The following is a 21,466-nucleotide window of genomic DNA, read 5'->3' as shown; positions in this document are numbered from 1 at the left end:
GCTGTTTTGAAATGACACCAGTAACATCTTTTTGTTTTGTTTATTACATAATTTAAACATTTTGCTGATAAAGTTTTTTGTCAATGACCATTTTTTTCATATAGCAACAGAAGAAAAAAAAAATTAGGCTCCAAAACTTTTGACAAAGGTGAAATTGGTGGCATGGCAACTTCAACCCCTTCCCCCACCCCCCTTATTTTTTTTTTTTCCCCCCAAAAGGTGTTTGAAGTTAATTTCTCTTTCAGCAAATTGCACTGTTCAAAAGTGGAGGTTCAAATACCAAAACCCACAAGCTTCTTCCCACCCCTCCCCTGCACCCTGGAAACCCTGGTTGTCACCTCCCCGGTGGTCACATGGATCTTCAGGGATGATTCTTTTTTTTTTTTTCCATACCCCCCCAAAGACATTTTCCAAACCAGTCCCAGAACTGAACGACCTGTTACAAACCCCCCATCCCACCCCCCCATACTGTGAGTTTTACTGAGCAGATACACGAAGGCGCAGGTAAGACTAGTAAGACAGAATATACTCATCATCTGTACCACAACGCTACGTCTCTAAGGCATGCCATCCTAACTGCGGTGGGATGGGAAGCTGTCTGGCTTCCCCTGCATCCCATCTCGCGTACCTGAGGGAGGGAGGGAGGATCTGAGATGGCTCTCGGACACGCCGCCTGCCTTCCTTCTCCATCTCCTTTGTTTTATTTCCCTGTGTCTTTTCCTCAGTTAAAACCCACTGTCCTTACTCCCCCTTCAAAGAGGCATCACTCCCCCAGGAGGTTAAAATCCCTCTCTATGTGTGTGTGTGTTTTGGAAGCTGGTTGCTACCATTGCTTTTTCTCCTCCAGCTTGGAGCTAAGAAACATGGGTGACATCTGGCAAGGAGAGGAGGCTGCTGTCTGAAATAACTTCTGTGTTGGGGTGGAGGGGGAGGAGAGACTGAAAAACTGAACGTGTGAGAACAACAGGTGGAGAGGAGTCTAGCTACTGGCTTATGTACGTTGGGTGTCTCATGGATGCGATGTCCCACCATGGGCACCTGCCCAGCGTGTTAGCTAAGGGAGCTCAGTAGGGTGTTGGTGAGCAGCTTGAACTGGCTGAAGACCTCCCTGGAGAAGAGGCGTCCCTGCACTCCAAGTCCCACACGCTCTTGCCACCCTCTCTGCTTTGGCGTCTCTGTATCTCCTCACCCCATGGGATACGTACGCAACCGCCTGGAGATACTAGAGCTGGCGCTGAGGGATTCAGCTGCCAAATTTACAACAGTTCCTGAACAAGCCTCTCCATGCGGAGGGCAATCCCTGGCAAGGAAAGACCTCTTCTGGCCTTTGGGCAAGTCACATCACTCTGTCTCTCTTGCTTTCCCTTCTGGGAAGGGCTGTGCCCTCCTCGAGAAGTTGTTAGCTACTGCTTGTAAAATCCTGCCTGTTGCAAGGAGCCTGTGGCTGTAGGCTACCTTGTTTTGTCCAAAGTTGCTTGCTGTTACAGACATGCCAGCAGCATCTAGCAGGTCACCAAATTTAGTGCAATGTCTCATCTTTGGAGCTTCCATGAGAGCAGCTTGTGACCCTTCATAGATGTTTAATGGAGAGAAAAAAAAAAGGTAATTTCAGATCTTTCCCTGAAACACCCTGGAGGACTCTCAACCTTCAGGTGTCTCAATGCAACACTGTCCCTTGCTGGAGACCACCAGCTAGTCACAGCGCTGCCCTAGGAAAGCCACAAAGCCAGCATGGGCAATGGTTGTGCTTTGGGAGAGGGTGGTGGTGTGGGCTAGCCTGAGCCCAGTTAGCCCAAATTTGTAGGGAGTGGGCAGATGTCCAGGAGCTACAGGCAGCGGGGCTATACCCAAAGTGATAGAAAGTTAGATGGAGCAAAGGGAGAGGAAAAGGTGAGGAGTAAAGCAGGACTGTACCTTCCTCCTTGTGGCTGTGACCTTTTCCAGGGGCTGTGCTGGGTCCTTGCACCCTAGGGATGCTCAGCAGGACAATGGCCTGGTTCAGCAACCCTCCCCTCTGCAGGACTCAAGTAATTTTCTTTTGCTCCATGTTACCTGCCCTGCTTTTAATGCGAGCATCTCCACTAGGCTCCATCCCTGGCATGTGGAGGGCATGTCACAGGCAGAGGAGCAGGAGCCTGGCATGTCCCAAGGGATGTGCAAAGTAGCCACAGCTGGTTTGGGAGGGGGAAAGTATCATGCATTTAATAAACTCTTCAAGGAGAGGGAGAGGGTAGGAGCGGAGGGAGAAGGGGGAAGTTTACAGACAGAAATGGAGATCTGGAGGCTAGAGGATGGGAATGGACCCAGCCCTCATGAAGCTCAGCCAGGTTTGGGGCAAATTCTCACCAGCTGCTTCTTCCTCCCTTGTTTCTTGGCTTCATAAATGGCAGGTCCCTTTCTAGGTGCTGTGGGCTGCCCCCTCTGACACTGGGTCAGGGTAGAGCATCACCCCAACTCCACTTGCCTAGGGGGTGGCTTGGGGTGGGTTGGGTTCACTTGCAGCCAAGGAAAGGTGAGACGTGGTAATGCTTTGGCAGCGATGCTTGCCAAGGCCTCTGCTCCCCTTCAGAAATGTCCTCTCCATGATTTTTCAGGGCCAGGAGGAGGATTTATTTAGCTGGCTTGTCCTACTGCTGGCCTGAGGAGGTTCACCTGCTGTGGGGCACAGAGCCAGTTGGGTTACAACTGCCTGCTGCCAACCAGAATTCGTTTGGTCATCATGTTGAGAGGTCCAAAGGGCTCGCACTAAAACTATTTAAGAAAAAAAAGTCCACCTAGATTTATTGAGCTTAAGTACTGTAAGATGATGCAGAAGAGGAAGCCCCTGCTCTGAGCATGCTGGGAGGACGGACCACGGGGACCATTTCCCAGTGACATGCTGGGAGGAAGGTGCCAGAGCTGCTTCCCCTCGAGCGCACCGAGCACGTTGCTCTTTTACCGGTCCCCCCTCCCTCCCCACATACGAGGGGGAGGGTGGTTTCCCAAAAAAAAGAGACCAAACCGTTCCCCTCGGGGCCGTGCTGCAGTTCCCTGGACATTGCTGCATGATAGAGCGTTGGCGCCGGGCGTGAGAGGCAGACACGGGCAGGAGGCCATGGGGTGGGGAGAGAGATGGAGACACAGACTGAGAGAGAGAGAAAAGAGTGATGGAGAGCTGTAGGCAGGCGGGACACGAGGGCTGTCTCGCTGCAAGACCTCTGGCACTTAGCCGGAGGCATTGATGTAGAGCTGGCTCTTGAGGATGTAGTCGATGACGGGCTGGCAGAGGTAATCCACGACGTGTCCATCCCCGTGCTGCAGGGCCAGTCTGGGGGTGCAGGGGGAGAGAAAGGGGTCAGAGCCTACTTGGGTGGGTCAGGTGCCCCCACAAATAGAGGTGCTGGCTGGGGGCACCCCTATCCCCACCCTGTAGCAGGAGTCCCCCTGCACTACCCACCTGCTTTTGGTGGAGCTGACAACCGACATGGGGTGGTTTGAGTCGTCCTTCACCACCAGGATGTTGTTCTGCAGGGGAAGGAGAAGAGAGGAGTGAAGGGATGGCCTGAAAGCGGGTGTCTGCCCTGCCAGCCCTGCTGGCCTCAGGGGGCTGCTGCATGGTGGCCCCATTGCTCATCCCACCTAGCAGCTGAGAGCATCTGGCCTTGAGACGTTTTGTGCCCTGTGGCAGAAATGCTCCCCTGGATAAAGAGAGGCTGCAGGTCCTCTCGCAGCCTTCCCCAGCCACACATGCATCTGCTTACTTTGTACTTGCGGAGTATGGAGGAGTGGTTCATGATCCGGTCGGGGTCTGCTCCATCCCGGGGCACCACCACGATCCCGAACTCCCCGACGATCACCTCCATCTAAGAGCAACCCAAAGTGGGGAGAGCTTTATAACCACTCCATGCAAAACCTGCCACTCTCTGCCAACCCCCCTGCACCATGAAAGCTGGGCCATGGTCTGGATGGAGATAGAAAGTGAATTTGAGTCTATCTCAACAGCCTTTGGCAGAAACTTGGAATTATCAGGGTGTGGTGAGTGGTCTGCAGTGGATGAAATAAAAAGGCACGGGGTTAAATCCTATTACTAGACATTGAGGTTAGGCTTTAGGGAGGACTTGTGGTAGAAGGAGGATGGCAGCAGAAGAGGTTGCCCGAGGAGGATGTGACCTCTGCCACGCTGGAAGGCTTTATGAGCAGGATGGACGTGTTGGTCTGGACAGAGGTCTGTAGGGTTGTTCTTCCAAGGTTGTTTGCACCAAGGCTGGTGGCCAAGTTTGCCACTACGTGGGGACGGCTCCCACTGCTCACCACCCATCTTGGGTGAGACAAACCAGGCTCATCTGAAGGAGCTCTGGGTCAGCAAATTCAGGCAGCAGGAGCCTGTGAGGTGGTGCTGGTGCAGAATGTCTCCTCTGACTGTGCTTTGACATCCAATTTTTGCATCCTTTGGGCTGGGCTTCAAGACTTGCCTCATCTCATGTTTTGCAGCCTTTCAGAGGAGATAGCTGCTAGCTAATTGTTTTAAAAAACTTAGGATTGAAGATGTGGTAATTGATTTTAGAAATGGTTGAGGGGCTTAAGGAGGGGAGGAGTTGTGTTGACCACCTGATTTCAGCAAAGAGCCAGGTGAGCTCCCATAGCCAGCACAGCTCTGACTGCTGGGAGCAGCATGGGGGTTGATAACCCAGTCCCTCTGTCTAGGGCTGGTGTCCTCCCATGAAAATATGGCTTCTTCAGGCAGGGACCGCAGTGTCCAGGGTGCCGGGTGTCCTGCTGCAGTCCTTCACTAATTGGGGGGCAGGCACAGAGAGGCGAGCAGCGGATTTCGTCCATTTGAGTTGTGGCAGTGAAGGTCCTGAGACGGGCTCACGTCAGCTGTGAGTTGATGTTAGGCATCATCTGGCTGAGGATGAGGAGTCAAGCTGGTTTTACTTCTCGGTCTTTGTAAAGATGGGTACTTGGGTACCCCACATTGCAGGAAAAGCCTTTTATTAAGTGAAAGCTGTTGATTTGGCTGTAAATGTGTTTAATTTCTAATGTCTGGCCAACTTTTGTAAATACCTTATTTCCTACCTCCACACCTCACTCTGCTGGGACTGGTTTCTACTTGATGCTGGCTCCTTCCAAGGGACGAGGAGTGGGATTGCAGCCTTTGGAAATCCCTTGGGATAGGCTTACCCTACACCCCGGGTGACATCCTCTGCATGAACAGTGAGTGGGAGCAGGGCTTGGGTCTGCGGAAGGGGAGGCTGGGTAGGGCTGGTGATTCAGGAGCAGAAGACCCTGTCCCTCAGGCTGCCCATGTGTAGGGGAGGTGAGGGTCAGGGTTGGATGGTGAGCACAGCTCCTGCCGTCCCAAGGGACCTGAGCGGCTCCCAGGAGCACTGGGCGTGGGAAGCAGAGGAGGAGGAAGGGAGCCTGGGGAAGAGGAGCATGGAGGGGTGCCCAGCGGTGGTGACTCACATCTGCCTCGTTCCAGAGACCAGGGATGCAGAAGGACTCCAGCAGGTCACTGCCACAGAGCAGTAAGATGCGAAGCTCTGAAGAAAAGAAGCAGAGAAGCTCCGAGGTTGGAGCAAACAGGGCTGAGCAGGCACCGCCGCCTCCCCCCGCCCTCCCCCCCCCCCCACCTTGCACTGCTCGGGGGGATCCTCTTCTGCCAGACCTCCCCTGCCAAAACAAGTCCCACTAAAGATCCCGTGGTCTTTCTTGCATCCCTACTGGTGCCAAACATTAAATAACCCCCACTCTACTTTATTTCAGCTCCTTTCCCATGCTGCTGGGTTGTTGTCAGCATTGCTACATGCTGTTCAACTATGGCTGTGCTCCAGCCCTGGAGGTGGGGTATCCCGGGGAAGGGATTCATTTCTCCATGTTATGGGCACCCACAATCGCTTCATGATCTGCTGCAGGGGCTCCAGCCACGGGGCAATGGGGATAGCCCAGGGGACTGCTCAGAGCCCTGGACATGGCCATGTTTGCTTTAGCAAAGCTGATCATGAAGCACCGGAGGTTTTCCTTGCACACCTTGGAGGACTTCCATGTCCTCCCTTTCTCTCCCCAGGCTGGGACTGGTGCTTGCTGACAGCTTGCTTTGAGGGTTGGCTTTGCTGCTCAGTAGGTGCAGCAAGAAAGTTGTGCTGTGGGAAGGAGTTTTCTGCTCCAACGGGCCTGTAAGAATTAATTTATTTGCACAAATACTGGAAGAAAGCCATAAACCTGCCCGGAGGGGTGGGAAGAGGTGACTGCATGGGAAGGTGCCTCACTGGTTGGCATTTCCAGGTGGCCAAAGCCTTTGGGCTCTGCATGGTACCAGTGCTAGGAGGGGTGTGTGAGCTAGCCCATGAAATGGGTCTCAAACACCAGCAAGCTGTTATTGGGCCACACTCCCCATGCAGAGCCCTGGGTGATGTATGGCGGTGCCAAGTGCATGACAGCCTGGTGGGTCTAAAATCCCTAAATGGCTTTAGAGAAAGGAGCACCATGGCTGCTCGGGCGACTGAAACCCCTCCCGCTGCTGAGTGCGAAGCTCATCAGGGCCACGGGCAATGCGAGGATGTGGGTGACACCACTGCTGGAGGGCAGGTTTCATGGTGCTTGGGGTGACTTTCAAGGCACGATGCCACAGCGGATCCATGCCAGTGCTGGGAGCTGGGTCTCAGCTGCTTGTTCCCTCATTTTAGGCTGCTTGTCTGCCCACAGGAATGGACTCAGGCCAGTTTAGCACTGCTCCTGTTTTACCCCTGAGCCCCGATATACAGCACTGGGACAGGATGATGGTCTGGCATCCTTTGCTTGCCAGCAGATCTGTCATGCAGCCACTCCCGAGCTGCGTAGTGCTGGCCCAGAGGAGCCAGAGCGATGCAGAGGGGGCTGCGTACTCACCGATCTCCTCGTATCTCATCACCGTCCCCAAGTTGGCATTCTCATCTGGGGAAGGGAAGCAAAAGAGAGCTGCTGGTGCCTGGCCTGGGAGGAAGGCTGGGGGCTGGTGCCAAAGCCGAGGCGATGCTGGGGCTTTCCTCTACCTACCCACAAAGGTGAAGCGCTCCATGGGTGGGCGAACGCAGCAAATCCGGCTCAGGCTTTCTCCCACCTTCCCCAGGATCTTTGCTAAAGGCAAAGAAGAAAAATTCACCAGAGAGACAATGATGTCCTGGCAGACTGACCCCCATAAATGCTTCGGCCACCCTGATCCTGCGAGATACTCCTGTGCCCAGGAGTGGGAACTGCTCTCAGCGTCTCCCCACCACCGCCTCTTGCGGTCTCAACTCCTGAGAGCACTATGCTGTGCCTTGAAGAGACCATCTGGACAGCTAAAATCACTAAAAAAAAATTACAAGTTCATTTTTATGGGATTTAAGTAATTCCCCCTCTTCTGCCCAGCTAATACCTCTGTGTCCCATATCCTGCCGGCTTGTGGGGGATCCAGCCATGTCACCTCTCCTGCCAGCTTGTCCCTTGCGCATACCCCATGGGTACCAGGTAGCCTTTCTCTTAACTGCTCTCACTGCCTGAACATCATCCAGCTAAAGACCGGTGAGATTTCACAGCCATTTTAAGCCGTTCTTGGCTCCCCTTGCTGTGCTGGATGCTAACTCTTCCATTGCATCCCCATCTGACCCTGGGCTCGGTGCATGGAGCCTGATGAATGACCTGACTCAAAAATAAGACGACGGAGCACCGTTCCTAACACTTGGCAGCCTTGGATGGGAGGTGAGGGGTGGGTGGTCATCCCCTTCTTCCCTACCCCGCTGCCACCTACCTGCGGTGGGCTTGTTGGAGACATTGTTGTTGTTCTGGTAGATGGTTTGTGAGGACTCATTCTGGGGCTGGCCAATCACGGGGGTGATGGAGGGGGTGTTGACGTTGGAGAGGATGCAGCCAGTCACTCTCTGCAATGAGGGAGAGACATAGCTGGAACAGTGGCTTCACCCCACTTGCCTCCCAAAACCTTTATGACCCCTGTATCGAGCCTCCGCACCCCAGGCTGAAGGTCATCTTCAGTGACAGGTACATCCAGGCTCGCTTTAGGACCCCGAGTCCCATCTGACCTCACTGGATGGGCCTGGGGCTAGCAGGATGCTGTAGATAACAACTTGTGATTAAAGCTGGGGACAGTGGGATTAACTTTTTGTGTGAACCCATGAGGCTGGCAAGGCTGCAGCTGTGCTGCCTGCGGGCAGGCATCGCCCCCGTTGCCTGAAGGTGCTCATAAATTCTGATGAATAAATAAAAATACAGGAGCTGATGAGTCAGTGGTGCAAAGCCAATGGCTTACATGTTACCCTGGGAGCAAATGGGCCCTTGTCTCTTCCACCGGTCCCTGCAGGAAAAGGAAGGCGTGTCCAGGGGCTCCCTGGCTTTGACACTATGGTCCCTGGATGCACTGGACATCCTGCTGGGCTGGTGAATGCTACTTCTGTGCCTCCTTTTTGGGCTGCTCGTGAGTATGTATGATGTTATTTTATTGGTTTCCTATCCTCCGTTTGCTTGCTATATCCATGTGTTGGCAGCAGCCCTTCCCTCCCTGTCCCTGCAGTCACCCGAGGGCAGTTGCCTTCCTTCTTGGCTCACAGGCCTGCCTGGACTTTGGAGGGACTTTTTCTCCTGGGTTTTGTGCTCCCTGGGGACTTCCCAGCTGCTGAACTTTCCTGCCTTGCTGAGTCGCTCCGGTGGGTTCATACAGCAGTTTCTGCTCAGCTGGTGAGCGGAGACACCTGTCCACCTCCCCTTCCCCTTGGGATGGAGCAAGTGGTTGGCATTAATGATTTAGCTTGTGCCCACCCCATCTTCACTCTGCCATCACCCCTGTTCCCCTCCTGGTGTGCACAGGACTGGGGCAGCTGCTGGCTCCAGCTGGAGGGCTCAATTTGCTTTCACCATCAGGGAAAGGAGCTCAAAGCAGCTGTGACAAGGTATCTTGTGCCTCTTCCAGGTCAGAATGTCAGGCACGTTACTGCAAGATTTCTGTCCGTCTGTCCCAGTCATATTTTGGTGTTTGATGTTCATGTGCTGGTGCAAAAGCACCCCTGCTCCCACACTCTCCCCGCATCCCCACCCAGGGCTGCCCTACCTTCATCAGGTCACGGTGGTGCTCCAGCACACTGCAGGTGGTCTGCCAGGTGTCCTGGTAGCACTCCCAGGGGTCCACCCTGCAGGGAGCACAGCAAGGCAATAGTGTTAGCTGGTGGCCACTACCTGGACCTCCTGACCATGCTACTTCCTCCCCACTGGGCTGGCCAGCAGCGCTGGGAACAGCCACCATTGCTGCCCCAGCTCTGCCATGGACCATGTCCTTCTTCCAGCCCTTCCACCCAGCTCTCCCTAATAGCTTTGGGGACCTGAACATGTGCTCAGACAACTTTCCACTCTTGGTACCCAACTAACCAGCTTTTATTTGGCTTGGATGTAACTACACGTGTTACAACCCTGCTTCCTGAGGGCAGCCCAGAGATGTTTCTGGTCCCACCTCAGCTGCCAGACGCCACATGGCAAGGCTGGGAAGGAGAGAGTCCGCGGGCTGGTGCTGCAAGTGTAGAAAGGGAAGGTGCCACGGTACAGGGCTGGGGTGGGCTGGGGGAACACGGGCTTCACCCGGCCACCACAGGCTCAGCAGGAGGCTTGCAAGACCCCCTGAAGCCAAAGGACGTCTTGAAGGATGGTGTAACACCCCTCATCAGTTCTCTGCTGGACTAGGAGAGGAAGGCCTCCAGTTTTTAATCGAGCTTTGGCTGGGAGAGGAGAAAGTCCATCCTGGAGCTCCAGCAGCTGGTGGCATCTCTGCTTTGCATGTGGGTCTTTGCCACCACGGTGCCGGGGAAGGGGCAGGGGCTGCCAGGGGCTGCTAGTACTGCGGCAGGTGCGGGCTCTGACACTCACCTTATCCAGTCAGAGGACTGGACGGCCAGTTGACACATGGTCAGGCGGTGCCGGCTTGAGACCAGACCCTGCAAAAGAGGAACGGTTACAGGAGGCAAGCATCATGCCCTGGCCAGCCTGGGCTTGCAAACCTTCCCAGGGCAGAGCATCGGGCTCGCTCAGATGAGACAGGCCAGAAGGATTTGTTCCTGGCCACAAAAAGTTATCTAAGCTCCTGTTTGCTGGAGGAGAAGGAGTCCCTGCCTTGCTTCAGCCCTGGTTACAAACAGGTCAAGATTTGCTTGGTGCCGCTACTCTCAGCCCCGTGCTGCTGCAGGGCCAGACCCAGGGATGGTGGTTTCTTGATGAAATTTCTCCAGCTTTCAGGAGAGAAGGAAACTCTTTCCTCTCCTAATTTGGATTTCCCCCCACCCCAGAAAGTGCTTTTAAAGGTCCCTGTTTGCATCGTCACCATCCCTACAATAAAATTAGCTTTGAAATCATTCAAACAAACAAAAAAACCCAACTCAACAAGATGACCACCATCATTTTCGGTGAGAACGTTTCTCTTTGCTGTCTAGTACTTTAGCTGGTTGTAGGGTCTCGCTGCAGTTTTTATGTAAAGAGCGAGTGGTTTCATCCTCTCCCTCCTCTCGGGGACTTTCCCACGGTCAGGGGCTGCCCCAGGTGAAGGAGGTCCATGAGAGGACCATGAATGCAGGCAGCACTGCCCAGTGCTTGCCCCTGGCTTGAGACACCATCTGACATAGGACGCAGAAAGGGAAAATGGGGATGACCCACCGTCTTCCCATAGGAGTCGTGCACGGGCGAGACAATGCCACCAATGACGATGAAGCGTCCAGTCTTGTGCAGGTAATCCCGGGCTCGCTCTGAAGGAGGAGGACAAGGAAAAGGGTGCAGGGGGAATTCAGCTGGACCCACCAACCACGCAACGCCCCGCTGCCCCCCACTGCCTTTGCCCAGTGCCTGTGGAGTGGCTCATCCCGGCTTGAGCAGCGCCAGGTGGGGAAGGTGACCAAGGGAAGGGCTGGGTTCATCTTTACTGCCCGTCTCATTTGGTGCCATCCTTGGTGATGCTGGGCATGAACCTTCCCGGGGACCTCCAAACCTTGTGGGAAGGAGGATTTGGTGGAAGAGGGCAGGTCTTTAGCAAAAGCTAAATCACATTCAGACCCCAAATCACCTTCAACCACCTCGCCGGGGCACCATAGAGGCAGCCAAGAGCCTGCACCACCAACGAGAGCCACTTTGCAGAGACGGGCTCTTTTGGCAGCCCTGGAGGAGCCACACCGAGTTCATGAGGTGATGCATGAAGCTGATTCATTCACTGCCTGAAGACAAATCCTTTCCTTTCTATTTTTCTCTGCCCGTAAACTACGTCCACCCTTTCTCTCCCCATGACTTCTCCCTTGCTCGCCTGCTGCAGTTTGCTGCTGACTACCAGCCAAAGGCTTTCTTAGCAGCTGGAAGGTGACCGACGGCTGTCCTAACCTTAGGCATCACTTCTGACAAGGACCCCTTAGATGTGGACAAGATTAAAAAAATAGGATAATAACAAAACCTGCTGCCTCCGCCACTGCTGGGCTGCAGGGACAACCCCATAGTTTTATGAGCAAAAACCTCTTTGCCGGCTCATGCGTTAGTGGCTGGCCGTAACTCCCTGCAGGAGGATATCAATACAGACTGGGGGATGGGTGGATTGAGAGCAGCCCTGCCAAGAAGGGGATGCTGGTGGGTGACAAAGTGGACATGAGCTGGCAATGTGCGCTTGCAGCCCAGAAAGCCAATAGCGTCCTGGGTGCATCACCAGCAGCGTGGCCAGCAGGTCAAGGGAGGTGATTCTGCCCCTCTACTCTGCTCTGGTGAGACCCCACCTGGAGTACTGCGTCCAGCTCTGGGGTCCCCAGTATAAGACAGACATAGACCTGTTAGAGCAGGTCCAGAGGAGACCATGGAAATGGTCAGAGGGCTGGAACACCTCTGCTATGCAGAAAGGTTGAGAGAGTTGGGGTTGTTCAGCCTGGAGAAGGCTCCGGGGAGACCTTATCACAGCCCTTCAATATATAAAGTTGACTTATAAGAAAAATGGAGACTTTATACCAGGGCCTGTAGTGACAGGACAAGGGGCAATAGTTTTAAACTAAAAGAGGGTAGATCTAGGGTAAATATAAGGAAGACTTTTTATAATGAGGTTGGTGGGACGCTGGCATAGGTTGCCCAGAGAAGTTGTGGATGCCCCACCATCGGAAGTGTTGAAGGTCAGGTTGGATGGGGCTTTGAGCAACCTGATCTAGTGGAAGATGTCCCTGCCCATGGCAGAGGTGTGGGACTAGATGATCTTTGGAGGTCCCTCCCAACCCAAGCCATTCTGTGAGTCTGTGATTCTAAGATGTGCTGTTGGTTGACAGCCTAAATAAGAATTGTCATCACACATGGGACTGCATGCACAGGTACTTAGCATGGATGAATCCCTGCCATCCCCACCACAAGACCCACACCTCACATGCTGCTGTTTTGGAAATGCTGAAGGGTTCACCAAGAGGAGCACCACACCAGGACCAAGATGCTCATTCCCATCTGCTCCTCTCTGCTGGAAAGCACGGGGATGCTGCTGGTGAGCTCACCACCACCCTGCTTGCTCCCTGCTTGCTCCAACCTAGCTTGTATCCTGCTTGCTCACGCCCTGCTTGCTCCCTGGTGGTTCCAACTCACAGACAGCAGCTGCTGGGAGCTGCTGCTGCAGGACGAAGCCTTGGCAGAGGAGAGGAAATATTGGTCTGAGAGCACGTCATCGCAACAGGACAGGGGAGATCCCTTCCTGCACACACTGGGGAATGGGGGGCTCAAATGCCCTGCTTATGGGCTCCTGGGCTCTACCCCATGTGGTCTCGGACAGACAAATAGAGCCGTCCTGTCAGGGAATGGCAGCTCCACTGCAAGAGCAATGGCAGGATTGGTCACGGCATGGTCCTTGCCATGGCTGCTGGCTGATCCCCAAGGTCTCACCTGCTTTTGGGCACTTCTCTCCCCACCATTTTTCCCTTCTCTCCTTGGGCTGGTCCTGATGCAGCCGCCCATCCTGCTTCCCTCCCTGCCTGCAGGCAGGGCTGCCCCGGGGTTTGGGCAATGGTGATTATGTTCTCCCCTTCTAGAAACCTCTTTGCTGGTGCCTCATAGGATTGCACCCATCTTCATCACGGCTCTGCCGCAGTGATGCTGTTATTTGCTGACGCACCTGGCTCCCTCACCTTCAGCCCTTTCTCCCTCAAATTCTCACTGCTCGCCCTGACACATGCTATTAAATGTCAGCTGCATCGTCCCTGGGGCTTTTCCCAGGTCCCCTTCCTGTGGCACCCACCACCCACACCCCACCTGGTCCATCAGCAGCTGCATAGCTCTTACACTGCTCCCTCCCTGTGTCAACACCACATGTTGCCCATGTCCCACAACGCCAAGAGGCTTGCCAGAGTCCCTCCAGCCTAAGGCACAGTCTTGGGCTGGTATTTCCAAAAGGTGACATTTGAGGATAAAAATGCTGGCGAAGAGTTACTAAACTCCAGTGGGCTCCTATGCCACGTCCGACCGACCTCCCCCTGCCCCAAAGCACTTACATTCTTGCCTCGATGCTTCTCTGAAGGTGCTCTCTGGAGCATCTGCTGGAGCTGGAAAGTCCCATCTTTTCATGCTGCAGCAGCAATACCTCCTGCCCCCCAAGCTTTTGCAGCTGTATAACCCACCCCTTTTACTCGAGCTCTCCCACTGGGTGCATTGCAACCACCTTGTCCCCCAGGCACACCGCGCCTGTGCATGAACCACAGCACCGCGATGGGGTTGCAGCCCAGGAGAAAGAGAGGAGGAAGAGGGTGGGAGGTGCGAGCATAGGGCAGGTCAGTGGTGGTGGTGGTGGCCACAGCTGCACTGGCCCTGCCTCCTCTGCTGAGCGTGGGGAGGGTGGCTGGGGAGTGCACAGTGCAGGACTGCCCGCCCCAGCTATTGAGACAGTAGAAAGAAAAAAGATAGAAAAGGTAAAAGCAAAGAGGGAGACAAGATTGATGAGTCATTAGAAAGCACTTTTTTTTTTTTTTTTGCAAGTGGAGAATCTAGAAAATATTTTGCCTTTGCAAAGAAAACGAGCATTTCTGAAGCTACAGTGACTTTGGGATCCGTCAGCTATCCCGAGATGTCACTGTGCATCGTATCCTACAGACACCCTGCTCCAGTGTTTCCCCAGGGGGCAGGGAGCAGCCCTGCCTGAAGGGCTGGTGCCCTCCCATGCGGCAGCAGTGGGGAGACACTTGCAGGGAGCCTTCCTCCCCCCCGCCACCTGCACCCAGCCCCAGCTGGCACCCACTAAAGCTGATGCAAAGCTCTCCAGCCTGCGTAGGACGGCTTCTGCTTCCCTCGGTGGTATAGCTGCATTATTCCTTGGAAATAAGAAGCAAAGCTAGCTCCTGCCATCTGGGGAGATGTTTCCCCATCCCGGCCGCTCAATGTGGCATCAGCTGTCGGGGCAGTGGACCCACCCTACAAACCCATCTTTGCCAAAGCAGCCACATTCCCATTTCCCCTCCAAAAGAAACTTTCCCAAAGAGAAATAGGAAAAAAGAAGGGAAGGAGAACAGTCAGTGTTTGCCAGATGCAAGCAAAGTTGTGATGGGTGCAAAGAGGAACACAAGCGGACAGGGGATCCTGATGCATCTTCTGGAGCTGCTGTGCTGAACTGGGGTTCCTGGGATTTTAGTGGCAACAGAAACACCTCATTGTCCTGCTGCTCGTTGAAAATTAGCCATGGGCTTGTTCATACCTGCCAGCACCATGAGAGTAACACCAGTTGGGTTCAAGCATATGGGAGTGGTGGCTGGGCCACAGCTTGGCACGACAGACAGGTAAGAGCACAGCTTGGTGGGTCCAGACGTGGGGAAAGGGGTTTTCCATGGGTACATCAATGGGTACATTTTTCTTGCATGTTTCCCAGTCAAATGATCCTCTCTGGGTGGTGTGGATGGGGTTGTGCTGTTTAGGAAAGGACCATTCTCCTGGTGGTGCATCTCTTCAGCTCCTGTGCCCTCGCTCCTGCTCTGCTTCAGGGCAAAAATTCAGGGCAAAAATTGCCCTGCAATTGCCAGTTGCAAAAATTGCAACTCCCTTGCAATGGCTTGGGACGGATGAGGAGCACTTGTATGTCAAGGGAGGCGAGAGGGGCTGAGCAGGGCAGGGAGGTAGGGATGTTGCTGAATAACCGCTTGGGCGAAATGATTTTTTTCCCTCCAAATTTTGAAATTTCTACTAGGGAATATTGTTCAGCTATCAGGTCAGTTAAAAGTCAGTTAAGGAACTATAATTGCCATGGACTTTTGCCCCCTGCACCCCAGAGCGTTGAGCAGCCCCAGCCCTCTGTGGCAGCCTGTGGGAGATTTGCCAGCCTCCATAAAACCTCTTCCTCAGACTCACCCGAAATCCTTTCCCTGGCTTCCTTCCCAGCTCTTGTGCCCTGGGCACACCAGCCCCCAGAGAGAGAAAAACGGGCTTAAATCATTCAATCGGTGCAGGGAGTAAAATTCAATTGCCTGAATTAGATGTACCAAAAGTTTCCCTCCCTGCCCTCAAAATCCTGAGCTTGAAGGGGTTAACACTGGCAGTTTGGTTTGAACCACATTTTTTCATCTTCGCTGGTTATTTATCCGCTGGGAACTGTGTGGGATCATCTCCACCTGCCAGCGGGTTTCACCGGGGTGGCGAGGGGACCGAACCCAGCCCTGTGTGTAACTATGGCTATCTGTGTTCCCAGTGGTACTTGGTGAAGCACCCTATGGGGGAGCACACACAGAAAAATACAATATTCTTGGGGTTTTTTTTGCATGGGCAAGGGGATTTGAAGTTGAACCAGCATCACAAATTAAAGCACAAAACTCCATGGGTGGTGGGATTCCCTTTGCAGCCTGCCAGATAGCCCTCCATAACCACTTGCCCAGAAAGCCAAATGTGCAAAAAAATCCTCTTTCTTCTCCATTCTGCATTTTAAAAAGAGGAATCGGGGGGTTCCAGCAGCACTTCTCCCTCTCCAATGCTCTGTGTTCGCCTTTATTGATGCTACTGGCTTTCCCATCACTGCCTTCAAGGTTAATCAATCAAGAGGGAGAAAAAAAAAAAGCCACTTTTTTCCTGATTCTGCTCTTTCTGGGATCTTTCACACAAACCATGTCCTGGGACCTCTTCTAGATTGGGGGAGAAAAATAAAAAAGACTGCATAGTGTATAAGTTACAGAAAACAGCATCAAGAGACTTTTATAGCAAAAAAAAAAAAAAATTAAAGAATTGAGCCATGATGTTGGAAGAAGAATTGAAAGGAGCAAAGAAATGTTTTTGGATGAGCCTAGAAGCGGAGGAGGTTCACGGGAAGGCTATCCTGACCGCCGTGGAAGCGCACGCAAGACGACAACTGAAATGCTCAGAGCCGGTTGCCACCACGCAGGAACAAAATCCAGGCATGATTTTTGGAAAAGCCAAAGTGGAGCCTCCCCAGCATACGCCACTATGCAGGAGAGCCGGGGCTTCGGGTCTGCAGAGGAGCCAAGATCAATGGACCAGCGTCTACCTTTGTATTGTAATGCAATTTAAAATGCAAATTAAAATAAAAAGGAAATTTCCTAACAAGAAAGATGCCTTCGAGTTTTAAATGAACACATCCTCTCATTATTCCCTGCTTTGCACTGACTTCATTTTCCTTGCCAAAAGAAGATTAAAAACACTCTTCTGTTCATCTCCACGCCTTCTCCTTTGCTTACGGCACCTTTATAAATTTCACACTTAAGACGAGCTGAACTCCTTGCACGTAACCTCTGCTTCACGTTCTCAAGGGTGGCTGATGGTATTAATTTGCCTTGAGTTTTTGGTGGCAGAAGCCAACAATTTCGCCTGGCTATCAATTTCTCAAGTTCTGTATTTAAACAGCCCAGTGCCAAGCCCGCATCTTCAGGGGATGTGATCCATGCTGGTGACACGTCATCTCAGCTCCAGCTCTCAGGAGCTCACGCCGAGTCTCCACCACCACCACCTGCCTTAATAAAACACATTTTCCTGCAGAAAACAGCTCATCTCCTACAAACGCATGCAAAGGATTGGAAACCCAAGCAAACCCGTATAATTCTTATGACTGCAGGTGGAAAAAGGATTTGCCTGTTTCTACAAGGCCAACAGCTTCAGCGGGACAGATCCTATGGGATGCTTGATGTGCTGCTGGCCTTGCAGCACTCATGCAGGGGTGTGCTGCTGGGAGGAGATGCTGCTCTCTGTGTCACCATCAAAATTGTTCATTTGGTTTTTAACCTGCACAATATTATTTAGAGAAACCTGTAAAAACGATGCTGCTCTCCAAAATATATATATAAAGGTTGGGATCCACATTTTCAAGAGCTGCTTGTCTACTTCAGAAATACCAAACAGAATTTAAATATGCATGGAAAAAAATATATACTTATTGACTATTAAATCTCTGCAAGGGAAGTATTTGGGTAAACATGCAGGCTACGAAGCAGCAGTACGGTGTAGCAAACAGAGGGCTGATCCGGGAATGGTAAGACCTGCCTTCTGGTCCTGCCTTGCCTACAACTTGCAGAGCACCTCTTCACATCCCAAATTGGTCTGTTCTCCCTTGGTTTTGGGGCAGAGCACATCTGTTCGCTTGCAGGGCTGCACCCACTGGGCGACTCTGCCCGCAGTTCTGCTGGCTCGCTTGTTCGTGTAACCATCAGCTAAGCCAGACCTTCACAGCCATCCACTTCAAAGCAAAAGCCTTTAAAAAGGTTGTGTTTTCCTAAATGACATCTCAAATCCCATTTGAAGAGGAGCTGTGCTGCTAGCGGGGCCGGCACTGCGGCAGGAGCAGCCACCCTCACTGCTGGGACGGTGGCAGAGGATTTGGGGCAGGTGGCACCGTGGCTTCAGGGTGGCACAAGATCGCGGTGTTAGTTTGCAGCATCTAGATGCGTCCGCACTGCAATCATGATGCTGCATTTAAAGCTTCTTTATTTTTTTTTTTTTTACAGATTGAATCTTCTTAGATTGACGTACTTTTCAGTGGCTAAATGGAGAAGGTGACAGGCAGCCGTAGCCAAGACTGTCGGAATGTGTTAGCTCATCAAGCCTTGAATCTCATCCTCTGTACAAGGCAACACAAAACTGCTTTAGCTCTTGTAAGAGACCCCGGGAATGTTGGTGGTTCGTTCCCCACCCAGGACTGAGGTTGCAGTGCCTCCTGCCACAGCATGTGCTCCTGGCACGTGCAGGAGCAGGTGTGGATCTCAGTGTCTTGAAATGATGGGTGATCAGCAATGTGGCTCCATGTGAGGAGCAACTAGGAGTTGGGCAGCAAGGGCAGGGAGATGGGCTGGAGGTCATGGCTGGCACAGAAAGGGCAAAGAGCATGAGTCTCCTTCTGTCCATGGGTGTCCTTCTGCCTTTGGGTCTTCTGCTGCCCTTGGGTCTTCCAACCCGAAGAAAGCAGGGCTGTGCATGGCATAAGGCTAAGCTGAGGAGCTCCACACCCAAGCACACAGCACTGGTTGTTATTCTGGGTTTCTGGAAACGGGACGCTGGGTTTGGTGGGTCATCACTTTGAACCACTGTGGCTGCTCTGATATTGTGGTGCTTCCTCCAAACCCCCACGTTCATGTTCTCAGAAAAGACCTTGTTTTACAAAATTTGTTGCATCCTTCATGCAAAATATGCTGCTTGTGGGGACCAGGTTCATGGTCTCCCTGCAGATATGGCTAACGTCAAAGACACTGCAGTAGCTTTGCATTCCTCTACTCATCCATATTCTTTATGGTCAGCCATCTGCGCAGCTCTCAGTCTTCCCTCCCTGCTTGTGCAAAGATTTTTGCCTGGGAAAGAGTAGGTTTTGGTCTGAAAAGCCATCAGTCTTGGGAGTCTCAGTCCCACTTCTCTTCTGGGTTTCTAGCCCGTTCATTGTTGTTGAGCTCAGCCTTCTGTCATGGCTTCCCAGCCCATTTCTTGCCTGTTGAATACTTGTGATGTCCAGAGGCCACGCTGGACCCCAGAAAACACCCTCCGGCATTTTCATTTTCTATGAGCACTTTATAGCCTTCAACACCAATGCAAGGATGTTGGGTTGGAAGAGAAAAGCTCATTTCTTTTCTGGTGTAAACTGTCCTTAATGCTCCAGACAGCCTTGCATGGCTTTTAAACATTGTTGACATAAATAAACTACCAGCGATGGACCCTGCCAAGACGTGCATTAGCCCACTGGCAGCATGCTTGTGCGGTGGAGAGCTTTCAGCTGTGGCTCCCTGGCTCCGTGCATCCCGGCACAGCCCCTCTGCAGTGGCTGGTAGTTGACATTAGCCTTCCTGTGTCGGGGAAGGAAGGGACAAGGATGACGCTTGGACCCTTCCCAAGCACTGGTGACACCTCCCTGCTGCCCCAGGCCAGCTTTGCTCGCCTCCTCTGCAAATGCACTTCAAATACTTTTGGCTCTACTGCTTTCCGGAGAGATGATGGTGGGGAAAGACCAATCACAGGATATGGTCCAGGGCTACAAAAATGATAAGTGATGATTTTGTCCAGACTGAATGAAAAAATAACATCCGGCTTCCCCAGTAGAAAATCAGTGCTTATTTAAGAGATGTTTCTTTTTGGCGGTTCTCACTGAGTATATTTAATAGCAATGTTTCGGCTCCTCTGGCACTGTACCGTCACCTAAATTGATGTTAATGAAATAAAATATTCTTTGCGTTCAATTTTTCAAGGTGTAATTTCAAATTGTATTTGCTTTGTCTTCATACCTGGTTCATCTGCACCCCTAAGACTTCCTTTTTCCTTTTTTTTTTTTTTTTACGGAGGAATGCTACTGGCCAGCTCTGATTTATGCCCTTCTCCCTGCGGGGGATTGAAGCTGCAGCCTGCTCACACTCTGCGCCAGCCCTCCAAAAACATACACAAGGTAGCAGGGAGGCGAGAAAGTTTTGCACAGTCTTAATCGGTCTTCCCGGAGAGCCAGGGCAGAGGAGAGCGCACAGCCACGAGTGATGGAGAAGGCAAAACCATTTCCTGGGTGTCTCATTTTCATTTCGAGCAATTTGGCCTTTGACATCCTTGGATGGGAGGTGGGATGTGGCCACGAGGTGCCGAGGGCAAGGCAGGCACTTTCCCGATGCCTAAAATACCTTCTCCTGCAGGGGAGAGTGACCCAGATACGCCAGCACACTTTGTTTTATTCTCGAGCTAGCAGCACTTGCAGGACCTAAATGTTGCTTCCTACCCCAAGCACAACTCGGGCAAGGAGCCAGCAGTTATTCTCAGTCTAACTGAGTGGTGTGTATGTGTGTGTGTGTGTATATATATTTTTTAAAAAAAATAAAAAAAATAACTCTGAATGCCAAATCAGGGATGTATTTATCAGAGATGTACTCATCTAGAGCCCAGCTCTCCTGCCTGCCCCAGGGCCACTTTCTCTGCCCCAACCAGCGTCTTCAACCACCCATCACCTATAGCTGCACCTTGGTTAGAGCTGGGGAAACCATTGGCACCTCCATTCCCTGGACTTCCTGGAGGGACAAGACGACATTTCTACTAGAAGAACAAGCCCTGACTGCTCTTCAAGGCAGGTTTCTCTTTTGGGAAGAAGCAGGAGGAGGGGCAGAGAGTGGTTCTTCATCATGGGGTTGACCCTTCCCAAGGCAAGCCTGGGGAGATTCCAGTGTGTCCCACTGACCCAAACAGCCTGTCCTGCCTCGAGCTCAGTGCCTTTTAGACAATCTCAGTCAGATTCCCAGGAGACTTTTGGCTGGTAGAAAAATCCCATTGAGCCCCCTAATGATTAATGATTTTAATCTCTGAGCTAATTGCTCTGTTACACATTTTTCCCCCCACTCTGTTAGTCCATAGCTGCACCCAGGCATTGTAGAAGTAACAGATTTGGAAAGGACTTCCATGCTAAATGGCTTCAATCATTGCTGCACATTTGTTTTAACAGCTTTTCATAAGCTGTCAAAAGCATTGGCTACCAAATACCTCAAAACCTGTGGTGGAAGTGGAGCCTATGAAAGGCCCCAGAGAAGTGATGCTGCAGCGCCTGACCCTCCTGCCTCTCAGCCCACCCAGGCCCCCCACCAGCATCCAACTCTGAGAGCTGCCTGAGTGATGACTAACGAGACTCATGCTATCACCATCTGTTGGCCACTCGTGGCTTCATGGCAGAAAAGTGAAATTAGATGTTTAAAACAAACCAAAAAAAAAAAGGGTTGAAGACCGAGTCACAGTGAGCTGACCTAGAAATAGCAGAGCATTTGCTGGAGACCCAACAAGACAGGGCCTGGGAGCGGACCTGGCCAGTCCCAGGTGACCTGGGTTTCTTAGATGAAGCCATAGAAGAACAGCATATTTGATATCATTGAAATTGAAATTTAAATTGAAGGCATCCTATTTTTCCCTCTTTTTTCAGAACTGGAGTATTGCAAGGTGCGGTGAATGTGTGAAGACATACAGGAGCCTGGGAAGAAACCCTCCAGGTCCCAGAGCTTGAGAAGAAGCATCTGAGGAAGAGCCTGGCAAAGCAAACCAGGCCAAAGCGCTTTTCCCCCCG

At 52.2% G+C, this 21,466-nt stretch overlaps 1 protein-coding gene across 1 annotated transcript in view; it reads right to left on the bottom strand.

The window, feature by feature from the left end:
- Nucleotides 1-26: 26 nt before the first annotated feature.
- The window catches only part of NMNAT2 (nicotinamide nucleotide adenylyltransferase 2), a 32,028-nt gene continuing 10,588 nt past the window's right edge, over nt 27-21,466 (bottom strand). The window contains exons 2-11 of the mRNA XM_076339602.1: nt 10,645-10,733; nt 9,865-9,932; nt 9,059-9,137; nt 7,748-7,877; nt 7,015-7,095; nt 6,868-6,912; nt 5,446-5,522; nt 3,741-3,842; nt 3,437-3,504; nt 27-3,307 (exon numbers count right to left, since the gene is read on the bottom strand). Of these exons, the coding sequence (XP_076195717.1) occupies nt 3,205-3,307; nt 3,437-3,504; nt 3,741-3,842; nt 5,446-5,522; nt 6,868-6,912; nt 7,015-7,095; nt 7,748-7,877; nt 9,059-9,137; nt 9,865-9,932; nt 10,645-10,733 (842 nt within the window). The 3' untranslated portion in view covers nt 27-3,204. The remainder of the gene's footprint in view (nt 3,308-3,436; nt 3,505-3,740; nt 3,843-5,445; nt 5,523-6,867; nt 6,913-7,014; nt 7,096-7,747; nt 7,878-9,058; nt 9,138-9,864; nt 9,933-10,644; nt 10,734-21,466) is intronic.

Source organism: Aptenodytes patagonicus, chromosome 5 (assembly GCF_965638725.1).
Source record: "Aptenodytes patagonicus chromosome 5, bAptPat1.pri.cur, whole genome shotgun sequence".
NCBI lineage: Eukaryota > Metazoa > Chordata > Aves > Sphenisciformes > Spheniscidae > Aptenodytes > Aptenodytes patagonicus.
This window is presented reverse-complemented; position numbering and strand designations above follow the sequence as displayed.